Source organism: Leucoraja erinacea, chromosome 3 (genome assembly GCF_028641065.1).
Source record: "Leucoraja erinacea ecotype New England chromosome 3, Leri_hhj_1, whole genome shotgun sequence".
Classification (NCBI taxonomy): domain Eukaryota; kingdom Metazoa; phylum Chordata; class Chondrichthyes; order Rajiformes; family Rajidae; genus Leucoraja; species Leucoraja erinaceus.
Window position 1 is genome coordinate 12,539 of NC_073379.1, and position 13,402 is coordinate 25,940.

The window sequence follows — 13,402 nt, forward strand, 5'->3', positions numbered from 1 at the left end:
CCTTAAAAATATCCACTGATTTGGTCTCAACAGCCGTCTATGGCAATGAATTCCACAGATTAACTACCCTCTGACTATAGAAGTTCCTCCTCACCTCCTTTCTAAAAGACCACCCTATAATTCTATGAAATCTGGTCCTAGACTCTCCCACCAGTGGAAACATCCTTTCCACATCCACTCTATGCAGCCTTTCATTATTCTGTAAGTTTCAATGAGGTGCCTCCTCAACATTCTAAACTCCAGTGAGTTCAGGCCCAGTGCTGTCAAATGCTCATCATATGTTAACACACTCATTCTTGGGATCATTCTTGTAAACAAGAGTCAGTCATAAACTGTGGAAACATGCCCTTCATAGAGTCTTAGAGTGATGCAGCGTGGAAACAGGCCCTTCGGCCCAACACTGGCGAAAATGCCCCATCTACACCAGTCCCACCTGCCCACGGTTGACCCCATATTCTTATCCATGTACCTGTCTGAATGTTCATTAAACATCGTGATAGTACTTGCCTCAACTACCTCCTCCGGCACCTCGTTCCATACACCCACCAACCTGGAAAAAAGTTGTCCTTCAGGTTCAGATTCATCTCCCCCCCCCCCCCCCCCCCCCCCCCCCAACCCCCCACCCTCAGGGAGGTGGTGCTGTCAATTGAGCTGCTCCATGACTTTAAAAGATGCATTGAGCACCTGAGTTATAGGCAGAGGTTGGGGCAAGCTAGGACATTATTCCTTGGAGTGCAGAAGGCTGAGGATCTTACAGAGAGGTGTATAAGATCATAAGGGTTGTACATAAATAGTAAATGCAGTCTTTTTTCCCCAAAGAGAGGGGAATCAAGAACCAGAGGACAAAAGACAATGTATGCATGAGTAGGCCATTTGGCCCTTCAAGCCAGCATCGACATTCAATGTGATCATGGGTTAAGGTGAGAGGGGAAAGATTTGGAACCTGAGGGGTATCGTTTTCACACAGAGGGTGGTGGGTGCATGGAACGAGCTGCCGGTTAAGGTAGTTACTAGGGCAATGTGTAAAAGAATCTTGGACAGTTGTGCAAGGGCCGTGTGACTCAATGATTGTGAGTGGAGCAGGGAAAGGGATGAGCCAGACGTGGAGCGTGTGAGGAACTATAGGATGTGACATCACTTTGCTACTTTCTCCGACAGCTTTGGGAGCGTGAACGTTGAGCTGGTCCTGGAGTTCGGGGGCAACAACAGCATCCCAGCCTCACTGATGGATGCAGTGGAGTCGGCAATCCAGCAAAGCCTGACGCAAGTGAACATGTCCACCCAGACCGGCTCACTCAACCACTTGCTCATCGACATCAACTCCATCCAGTTCACCGGTACGCTGCACAATAATGGTCCCCAGCTCAGTGCTACTGGTTACAGCATCCAGAGTTTAGCAACACCTGCAGATATGGGACAAATCAGGCTGGTGGGAATAGTGTAGTTGGGGCTTGTTTGTCAGCTGGAGAGCTGGAGGTGAAGAGCCGGAGATGAGAAAAGACCAGGACCAATCTGGGCTGGCGACAAATGACTTCAGGCAGGGCGGTGCCTGGTAGGTCCATTGTTGTCCAGGGAAGGTGTGATCTCAAGAGAAACAATGTGCAGAAGTGTGGAACTGGTAAAACAATGAGGGTGGAGGAAGGGAGCAAGAGGGGAGGGGAACATGAGATGAAGTTGTGTATCATCACTGAATTTATACCTTTGGGCGAAATATGAGGTGTTGTGAACTATAAATATAGGTTGGTGTAACAATGGTTCAATGATTTAGTGGAGTTTGATTGGTCACACATGCAACTGTACAGGGGAATTCCTGTTGCATTTATTACACATGTGGGTGCCGATATTATTGGTTCCATTATTCAAAATCCGATCGGCCCACTAGCTCGATGTCCTGGAGCAGTTCCCATGAACCGACGTCCCTCCCCTCCCCTCCCCTCCCCTCAACTCCCCTCCCCTCCCTTTCCATCCCCTTCCCTCCCCGGGTTAGGTTCAGCCAACCCATCCCCCTCCTTCCCCCTTTCTCATACCTTAAGTCAGCCTGTGGTGAATGTGTGGAATTCCTTGCCACATACAACTGTGGAGGCCAAGTCATTGAGTATTTCTAATGTGGAGTTTGATAGGTTATTGATTAGTGCGGGCGTCAGGGGTTATGGGGAGAAGGCAGAAGAATGGGGTTGAGAGGGAGAGATAGATCAGCCATGATTTAATGGAGGAGTTGACCTGATGGGCTGACTTGCCATGATTGGATGGTGAAGTAGACTTGATGGGCTGACTGGCCAAATTCTGCTCCTATGTCTTGTGGTCGTAACAGATTTCACAATGTGCATTGTTTTGTCTTCTCCACATCGCCTGCAGCCTCAGTTTCCATCTCTTCTATGTCTCATGACCCTATGAAGGTTGCTGGTGATGAGAATGCCTGGCAACTTGAAGCCATCGACCATCTCTTCTTTCAGCACCTGTGTTGATGAGGACGGGTTGAGTTCACCTCCCACACCCTCTCCTCACTTTGTTCGGTCAATAACCAATTCTTTAGCTTTGCTGACGTTAGGGTCTAGGTGGATGTTCTGACACATGACACACCACAAGGTCAAGGTTCAATTCCCTGTATTCTGTCTCATCGTTGTTGTTGACCCCATGGTATCATCGGCAAACTTAACGTGTAGTTGGTGCTGCACTAGGCCACAGAGTCGTGGGCACACAAGGCGTGGAACAGGTACTGAACACACAACCTTGAGGGGTAGCAGTGTGGAGGGGCAGGGTGGAGAAAATGTTGTGACCAATTCTAACTGACTGAGGTCTGTAGGTCAGGAGCTTCAAGAGGCAATCCCCACGGTGCAGGAGTTTAGAGAAGAGCTGATTGGTAATCTAGATGGGGTGAAAGCAGAGACTGCTGCGGTACATTTAGAGTAAGTATCTCAGCACAGGTGACAATGACAAACCTAGTATTGCCATTCAGCAGCTGCCAATGTCCATATTGTTGTCCTGCCTCAACAACATTGACCTTTTTCGTCTTCATTCATTTCAGAAATCAACAAGCCACAAGCAGAGACTCTTTTGAAAAAAGGTAAGCCATTTATCTGGAACATTTTAATGTTGATTAGTTTCTATCTATTTGTTTTCAGTTTTGAGCAGTGCAACACAGGGGTAAGCCTCCTCTGCCTGCAAGTGATCCATATCCCTCCATTCCCTGCGTTTCCGTGTGTCTATCCAAACACTACTATGGTAGCTGCCTCCACCACCACCCCTGGCAGCGTTCCAGACACCCACCACCCTCTGTAAAACCTAGAACATAGAACAGTACATCACAGGAATGTGCCCCACATGTCTGTGCTGAACATGATGTTGACCAATTCTTATATGCCTGCAGATAATCCATCTCTCACCAGTCCCTGCATATTCAGTTACTTACTGGAAGGTGTCTTATACACCACTACCGTATCTGCCTCCACCACCACCCTCAGCTGTGTGTTCCACGCACCCATCACCCTCTGTGTGAAATACCTGGCCTGAACATGGTTAGGGAAGGTTCTGGTGGATATGGGTCAAACACAAGTAGGTGCGACGGCATGGGCAGGTTTGGTCAGAATGGCCAGTTCCAGAGTTGTATGACTCTATGACTCCATGTCCTTGGAATGCTGCCCCTCACCTTCAAGCTCTGCCCTCTACAATATCTGCCCTCTATGATCTGACTGCCAACCCTATCTATCATTTCTTCCTCTCTGTAATGTATCTGCTTCTGTCAGCCCCCCCCCCCCCCCCCCCCCTCCACCTCCAGCAATCCACAGGAAAACAATTCAAATCTGTCCAACCTCTCCCTTTAGCTAATGCCCTTTAATCCAGGTCTCATTCTGGTAAATCTCTTCTGCCACCTCACCAAAGCCTTCACATCCTTCCTGTAATGGGGCGACCAGAACTGCACGCAATACTCCAAATGTGGCCCGACCAATGTCCTATAGAGTTGCATTATGACGATCATATTAAACTCCATGTGGCCAACATCCACCACCCTACCCTCATCCTTCACATCTTCAAGTAATTAAGCAATGACTGCTGTGGACAAAACCATGCTGCCTAGTGTGGTTCTCTCATTAACCTATTCTCATCCAAATGGGAGTAAATCTCACCCAAACAATCCTCACCAATCGTCTCCCTACCTCTGACGTGAGGCTCGCCCGTCTGCAGTCCCTGCATTCTCTCTACTTCCCTTCTTAAACAAAGGAACATTAGCTACTCTCCAGTGCTCTGGGACCTTGTCTGTGGCTACAGAAGATGCAAAGATCTTCATCTGGACTCCCACAATCTCATCCCTGTCTTCCTCAATAACATGAGACAGATCCCATCAGGTCCTAGGGATTTATCCACCTTCAGGCTCTTCAAGATCCCCAGTGCCTCCTCCATCTTCATCTCACAGTGCCCTTACATATTAGTGATCTCCACACTGATCTCACTGTTCTCCTTGGTGAAAACAGATGCACAGTACTAGTTTAGTATCTCGCCCACAACCCTTATGGTGAGATGTTGTGCATCGACCAGTAATCCCCGCACATTTACACTATCCTACACACTAGGGACAATTTTACATCCATACATTTATACCGTCAATTAAACTACAAACCTGTGAAGTGTGGGAGGAAACCGAAAATCTCAGAACAAATCCACGCAGGTCAGGGGGAGAATGTACAAACTCCGTACTGAACAGCATCTGTAGTCAGGATCGAACCGGGTCTTTGACGCTGTGAGGCAGCAACTCTACCACTGCACCATCGTGCCACCATTTCTTGTTGATTCAACTGCGTTCCATTTTAACCATTGGATCCATTAAATGCAGTAAATAGCCACTAGAGGGCAGTGGTGGACGTTGTTAGCTCATTGAGTAACTGGAATAGTGAGAGTGGATGTGGAGAAGATGTCTCCACTAGTGGGAGAGTCTGGGACCAGAGGTCGCCGCCTCAGAATAAAACGATGTGGGTTTAGGAACGAGATGAGGAGGAATTTCTTTTGTCAGAGGGTGGTGAATCTGTGGAATTCTTTGCCACAGAAGGCTATGGAGGCCAAGTCAATGGATATATTTCAGACAGGGATAGATAGATTATTGATTAGTACGGGTGTCAGGGATTATGGGGAGAAGGCAGGAGAATGGGGTTGAGAGGGAAAGATAGATCAGCCATGATTAAATGACAGAGTGGATTTGATGGGCCGAATGGCCTAATTCTGCTCGTATAACATGAACTTATGAACTTTAAAGCATCCCACTAACAAAACCATTATCTTGCTTATGTTAGTAGACAGTGAATATAATCTTCTATTCACAGCTGCTTAGAATGAAATGGTAGATGGGTGGTTTTATGAAAATGAATTAATGTGCCCATGGCTAATTGTAAATATATGTCAGGTGCAACTTGGTGGGCATTGCTTTAAGGTGAGAGGGGCAAAGGTTGAAGCAGATGTGCGGGGTAAGTGATTTACACGGAGGGTGGTGGGTGCCTGGAATGTGCTTCCAGGGGTGGTGGTGGAGGCTGATGTATAGTGCTGTTTAAGAAGTTTTTAGACAGGCACATTGATAGGCACATGGATATGTATGGAATGGAGGGATATGGATCATGTGCAGGCAGATAAGAGTTGGTCTTGACTGTGTTTGGCACAGACATTGTGGGTTGAATGGCCTGTTCTTCTTCTGTGCTGTTCTATGGAACTGCAGAAAGGATGGATGGGGAATAGCCTTGGGAGGCCAGATTAGCTTAATGCTGAGAAGCAACATCACTGGGCTTCAGCCATGACCTACACATTTGTTGATTATCATGTTCTGGGTTGTGCTATTTGGGTGACACAGTGGTGCTACAGGTAGAACTGTTGTCTCTCAGTTCTACAGAGCCAGATTCGATCCTGACCTCAGGTGCTGTCTATGTGGAGTTTGCACGTTCTCCATGTGTTCATGTGATTTTCCTCCGATTGCTCCGGTTTCCTCCCACATCCTAAAGACATGCGGGTTTGTAGGTTAATTGGCCCTCAGTAAATTGGGATAACATAGAACTAGTGTGAACCGGTGATCGATGGTCAGCATGGACTGGATGGGCCGAAGGGTCTGTTTCCGTGCTGTATCTCTAAACTGATCTAAACTAAACTGAAAGATGGTAAAAATAGATTCAGCAGTAACTTACAAAAGGGCATTGGATGTGTACATGAAAGGGAAGCGTGTGCAGAGTGGGTGGAGGTGTGTAACATAAAGGATTGGTTTCTACATGCGTGTACAAGCTGTGTACAACTTCCATCTCTCTGACGCCTGCTCCTTGCATCCTTTGTTCAGTTTCTCTGGATGGTTCTGCGGCACCAGATTCCACCGTTGCAACCAGCACGGATGTCCCAACACAACCCACCTCAGGTAAGATTCATCTTCTGCCCACTGCAAACCAGCTTCGAAACGTCAAAAGAACGTACTTGTAGAGCAGAAATTCTCAGTATAAATTGAATGATACAGGTGTGTAATTCCTGCTCTTACAGCAAGATGGGCTTTCAGGTGAAGGCAACTTTGAGGAACTATTCTGACACAGTAAATATGTCAGCCAGTTTGTACACAGCATCTTCCCACAACTGCAACAAGATATTAATCATTGATTTTTTTGGTGAGGTTTGTTGAGAGGTGATTAGCGGGACAGGGGATTGGAAGAATTTTCTTTCCTTTTCTTCAAAACAGTCAACTAAAAGCATGTACATCTTTAACACGTTGATCTTGTCAAATTATCTTTCCAGATTCTGCACTACGAACCACTGGCGTCACAACAGACAAGACTGTTGCCAACATTAACACCTCCACTGGAACCACAACAGGTGAGACTTAGTGTGTTGTGCTCAGATATGGTCAACATAGAAACATAGAAAATAGGTGCAGGAGTAGGCCATTCGGCCCTTCGAGCCTGCACCGCCATTCAATTTGATCATGGCTGATCATCCAACTCTGTATCCTGTACCTGCCTTCTCTCCATACCCCCTGATCCCTTTAGCCTCAAGGGCCACATCTAACTCCCTCTTAAATATAGCCAATCAACTGGCCTCAACTTCCTTCTGTGGCAGAGAATTCCACAGATTCACCACTCTCTGTGTGAAAAATGTTTTTCTCATCTCGGTCCTAAAAGACTTCCGCTTTATCCGTAAACTGTGACCCCTTCTTCTGGACTTCCCCAACATCGGGAACACTCTTCCTGCATCTAGCCTGTCCAACCCCTTAAGAATTTTGTAAGTTTCTATACGATCCCTTGTTATAAGAACATGTTATAGGAAAGATGTTGTCAAGCAGGAAAAGGAACAGAGAAGATTTACGAGGATGTGGCCTGGACTCGAGAGCCTGAGCTACAGGGAGACGTTGGGCAGGCTAGGACTCTATTCCTTGCAGTGGATGAGGAGTGATTTTATAGAGGTGTATAAGATCATGACTGGATTAGACAGAGTAACTGCACAGAGTCGTTTATCCAGAGTAGGGGAATCAAGAACCAAAGGACTTAGTTTTAAGGTGAGGGGGGGGGGGGGGGATAGATAGGAACCAGAGGGGCAACTGTTTTACACAAAGGCTGGTGGGTGTATATATGAAGAGGTAGTTGAGGCATTTAAAAAACATTTGGACAGGTACATGGACAGGACAGGTTTAGATGGATATGGACCTAACACAAGCCGGTGGGACAGGTGTAGATGGGGCATGTTGGTCGGCATGGACAGGTTGGGCTGAAGGGCATGTTTTCACATTGACAACTGTGCATGTGTGAATTTCAATGTTCATAACGTTTTGTCGTTTTAAAGCTCTCAGTCCGAGTTGTTCTAAAATTGATTATTTATTCAGAACTTGTGACATATGTGTGAATATTTAAAAGTAAGGAAAGAAAAATGCAATGTCTGGTGTGATGTTTGATCTGGAGTAACCGTGGTGGATGGTAAAGAGTTCTCATCAACCTGATGTTGCTAACGCACGACCTGTAATATTGGCTCATATGGTTTTGGGTCCAATGAGGGTTGAGATTGAATACATTGCTGTGGAGACCACAACAGGTTACTCATGAAACACGTGGTCCTGAGTGGTCATTTGTCCTTTCACCATGGTCATTGAATCACCTGGGGCATTCAAAGACCCCCCCTCCCCCACACCCCACCCCTCCCCCCACACTGTCCCCCCCCCCCCCCCCCCCCCCCCCCCCCCCACTCCATCCATCCCACACCACCCCACCCCTGGAATGTTGGAGAAAGTAAGGAACTGCCTGATGATGCCAGGTGTAGCTACAGTTTGAAGAGGAATGACTGCATCCGACCATCCACCTCATTGGAGACCAGCAGACTATCTTTATGGACTTTACTGGACTTTATACTAAACGTTATTCCCTTTATCCTGTATCTGTACACTGTGGACGGCTTGATTGTAATCATGTATAGTCTTACCGCTGAATGAATGTAAAAGCTTTTCACTGTACCTCGGTACACTTAACGTAACAAAACTTAACGAAAGTAACCTTGTTCAGCAGAGCCAGGCCTTGTTATTGAAAAGGCAAATGATACACAGCTACTGGGAACGAGTAGGATTGTGGAATTCAATAGATTATTACTTTGAAGAGCTGCAGGGACAGGAGATTCCATCATTTAACGTGGGTTACATTAAGTCATAGAGACATACAGTGTGGAAACAGGCCCTTCGGCCCAACTTGTCCATGCCAATAAACATGCCCCACCTATATTAGTTTGAGTTTGAGTTTAGTTTATTGTCACGTGTACCGAGGAACAATGAAAAGTTTTTGTTGAGTGCTGACCAGTCAGTGGAAAGACAACACATGATTACAGTTTAGCCATCCACAGTGTACAGATACATGATAAAAAGGAATAACGTCAATAATGTTTAGTGCAAGATAAAGTCCAGTAAAGATGGTCCAAGGGTCTCCACTGAGGTTGATATTGTAGTTCTGTAGTAGATTGCTCTCTAAATGGTGAGGGGATGATTCAGTTGCCTGATAACAGCCAGGAAGAAACTGCCCCTGAATCTGGAGGTGTGTGTTTTCACACTTCTGTACCTTTTGCCTGATGGGAGAGGGGAGACGAGGGAGTGGCCAGGGTGCGACTGGTCCTTGATTATCCTGTGGGCCTTGCAGAGGCCTCACCTGCCATGTTTTTCCCACATCCCTTTAAACCTTTCCCCTCCACGTACCTGTTCAAATGCTTTTAAAATTATTTTATTGCATCCTTCCTGATGGAAAATTAAAATGATGATTGATGGTCGGCATGGACTGGATGGGCCAAAGGGTCTGTTTCCGTGCTGTATCTCTAAACTGAACTAAACTAAACTGTAGATGGTAAAAATAGATTCAGCAGTAACTTACAAAAGGGCATTGGATGTGTACATGAAAGGGAAGCGTGTGCAGAGTGGGTGGAGGTGTGTAACAAAGAGGATTGGTTTCCACATGCGTGTACAAGCTGTGTACAACTTCCATCTCTCTGACGCCTGCTCCTTGCATCCTTTGTTCAGTTTCTCTTGATGGTTCTGTGGCACCAGATTCCACCGTTGCAACCAGCACGGACGTCCCAACACAACCCACCTCAGGTAAGATTCATCTTCCCCCACAGTGGGAAACGTTGATTCCGCTGTGTGATGATGTCTGTGTTAAAGGCCATCGTGTTCTGTGCACTTTAATATTCGTATGGCTGTATGGTGACCACACATTTCACTGTAGCATTTGGTACATGTGATAATAAATGTCTCTTGTCTCTTGTGTCTTGTCTTTTCTTGCCAACATTAAACATCTCCACTGGAACCACAATAGGTGAGTCTTAGAGTGTCGTGTTCAGTTATGGTCAACCTGTTAAAGAAAAGATGTTGTCAAGCAGGAAAGGGAACAGAAGATTTACGAGGATGTGGCCAGGATTCGAGAGCATGAGCTACACATAATAGACAATAGGTGCAGGAGAAGGCCATTCGACCCCTTCGACCCAGCATCGCCATTAAGTGTGAGCATGGCTGATCATCCACAATCAGAACCCCGTTCCTGCCTTCTCACCATATCCCCTGACTAAGAGCCCTATCTAACTCTCTCTTGAAAGCATCTATTGAATTGGCCTCCACCGCCTTCTGAGGCAGAGAATTCCACAGATTCACTACTCTCTGGGTTAAAAGGTTTTACTCATCTTCGAATAAGGGGTAATGGCTTACCCCTTATTCTTAATCTGTGGCCCATGGTTCTGGACTCCCCCAACATCAGGAACATGTTTCCCGCCTCTAGCGTGTCCAATCCTTAATAATCTTATACGTTTCAATAAGATATCCTCTCATCCTTCTAAACTCCAGAGTATACAGGCCTAGCCGCTCCATTCAATCAACATATGACAGTCCTGCCATCCCGGGAATTAATCTTGTGAACCTACACTGCACTCCCTCGATAGCAAGAGTGTCCTTCCGCAAATTTGGAGACCAAGATTGCACACAATGCTCCTCGTGTGGTCTCACTGGGGCCCTGTACAATTGCAGAAGGACCTCTTTGCTCCTATAATCAACTCTTCTTGTTATGAAGGCCAACATACCATTAGCTTTCTTCACTGCCTGCTGTACCTGCATGCCTACTTTCAGTGACTAATGAACAAGGACCTCCAGATCTTGTTGTAATTCCCCTTTTCCCAAATTGACACCATCCAGATAATAATCTGCCTTCCTGTTTTTGCCCCCAAAGTGGATTACCTCACATTTATCCACATTAAACTGCATCTGCCATGCATTTGCTCACTCCCCCAAACTGTCCAAATCACCCTGCATCCTCCTAGCATCCTCCTCATAGTTCACACTGCCACCCAGCTTTGTGACATCTGCAAATTTGCTAATGTTACTTTGAATACCTTCATCTAAATCATTGATGTATATTGTAAATAGCTGCGGTCCCAGCACTGAGCCTTGCGGTACCCCACTAGTCACTGCCCGCCATTCTGAAAGGGACCAGTTAATCCCTACTCTTTGATTCCTGTCTGCCACCCACTTCTCTATCCATGTCAGCACTCTACCCCCCAATAGCATGTGCCCTAATTTTGCCCACTAATTTCCTATGTGTGACCTCATCAAATGCTTTCTCAGAGTCCAGGTACACTATATCCACTGGCTCTCCCTTGTCCATTTTAGAAGTTACATCCTCAAAAGTTTCCAGAAGTTTAGTCAAGCATGATTTCCCCTTCGTAAATCCATGCTGACTCGGACCTATCCTGTTACTGCTATCCAAATGTGCCGCTATTTCAGCTTTTCTAATTGACTCCAGCATCTTCCCCTCCACCAATGTCAGGCTAACTGGTCTATAATTCCTTGTTTTCTTTCTCCCACCTTTCTTAAAAAGTGGGATTACATTAGCTACCCTACAATCTGCAGGAACTGATCCTGAATATATGGAACATTTGAAAATTATCACCAATGCATCCACAATCAAACCATTAGGCCCTGGAGATTTATCAGCCTTCAGTCTCATCAGTCTACCCAACACCATTTCCTGCCTAATGCAAATTTCCTTCAGTTCCTCCGTCACACCAGATCCTCTGGCCACTACTATATCAGGAAGATTGTTTGTGTCTTCCTTAGTGAAGACAGATCCAAAGTAGCTGTTCAACTCATCTGCCATTTTCCTGTTCCCCATAATAAATTCACCTGTTTCCGTCTTCAAGGGTCCAACTTTGGTCTAAACTAATTTTTTCCTCTTCACATACCTAAAGAAGTTTTTACTATCCTGCTTTATATTCTTGGCTAGCGTACCTTTGTACCTCATCTTTTCTCCCCGTATTGCCTTTTTAATTATCTTCTGTTGCTCTTTAAACGTTACCCAATCCTCTGGCTACCCGCTCATCTTTGCCACGTTGTACTTCACTTTTATTTTATACTGTCCCTGACGACCCTTGTCAGTCCCGGTTGCCCCTTACTCCCCTTGGAATCTTTCTTCCTCTTTGGAATGAACTGATCCTACACTGTAAATACCTTAGTGTCACACAGGTTGAAGCACTAGCATCTTTATTGTCTAGTTCATCATCACATATGCAGTACATCACACATTCAGTCTACTGCAGTTACTGAAGACAATAGGCGTGTTCTTACACTGTAAAGCATGCATTAGGCGGAGATATAATTACTAAGCATTCTGATTGACTAACATGCAATAGCCAATCTTTTTCTCTTCTTGTATAAATGAAAAAACAACTAAGGCATTTCAAACTATAAACCAAGTAAATAATAATGGGGTTAAAGATAATCACCATATCTAATAGGTGGCCTGCTAACCCACCCGGTCCTCGTACGGTATTGGGCTGCCTCATCAACCTTTTCCTCCAAAAAGATGAGGGCTGGGGTAGGTAAATCCGCGGGTCTGTGGGGAGAGACCGCAGTGGAACCTGGGGTGGACCGGCGCGGGGATCCCGGGGTGCTGGTTACAACAGGGGGACGCAGGGACAGAACGATGCGGGGAGTGGGCGGACCCGGTAGCGGCAGGTGCTGGAACGGCTGCAACAGGCGTTGGGTTAAACTTGAGCAGTGGGGCATCAGGACCCTGGGATGCCGGATGACTTTGCTTCACAGGAAGGAGATGTTGACGGTTGCGTGATAGAGGACACCATCGACTTCGATCAGGCAGGAGCTTGGTTCCTTAGAGCGGCTGTGAATGTGTCCCAGTTTGGTATATACCTTACCTGTTTGCAGTCGTACCACTTGGCCTTGTATAAGTGGTTTGCTGGTCTTTTCATGACATCGTTTCTGCGTGTCTTGATTAAACTGTACACACTTCTGAATTACGGCAGTGGGGGGGGGGGGGGGTCGTAGCTGTTGCTGGGAGACAGGCAGTGGAGGGCGTGTCTGGCGGGACTTCAGCCATTGGGCTGGAGAGCCGAGAATGTTGTCTCTGCAATATTTCGCAGGTTCAGCAGGTCCAGGTAGACGTCAGATTTAGGTAGGTAGGAGCGTTGCATGAGTTGTTTTGCGCTTCGAACAGCACACTCAACATGTCCATTGGACTGGGGGTATTCTGGGCTGCTGGTGACGTGTTGGAAGTTCCACCGTTTTACAAAGTCCTTAAACATTTGGCTGGCGAATTGAGTTCCGTTGTCAGTCTGAAGGCCAACCGGTGCCCCATGTACAGAAAGGGTTATTTCCAGCTTTTGGATCACTGTTTCAAAAGTGATTGTTGGCAGAAAGTCAATTTCGAACCAGTTAGAGTAGGTACCACAAGGTAGTGTTTCCCGTGCCATTCGAAGATATCAGAAGGCAGTGATGACCATGGTAGAGAGGGAGCTGGATGGGATAGGAGGGGCTGCTTCTGCTGGTGGGGTGCAAACTGTTGCAGATCGCGCACAATTCTGTTTTTTCACGTATGTACTTGGTCATGACGGGTCAGTAGATCATATCTGTGGCTCGTATTAGAATGGC

General features: G+C 46.4%; 1 protein-coding gene across 1 annotated transcript in view; it reads left to right on the plus strand.

Moving 5' to 3' along the window:
* Nucleotides 1-13,402, plus strand: part of LOC129693672 (uncharacterized) — a 37,541-nt gene that overhangs the window by 2,318 nt on the left and 21,821 nt on the right. Inside the window, exons 2-6 of the mRNA XM_055630459.1 lie at nt 1,159-1,337; nt 3,026-3,064; nt 6,305-6,379; nt 6,748-6,825; nt 9,416-9,568. Coding sequence (XP_055486434.1) covers nt 1,159-1,337; nt 3,026-3,064; nt 6,305-6,379; nt 6,748-6,825; nt 9,416-9,568 — 524 coding nt within the window. The remainder of the gene's footprint in view (nt 1-1,158; nt 1,338-3,025; nt 3,065-6,304; nt 6,380-6,747; nt 6,826-9,415; nt 9,569-13,402) is intronic.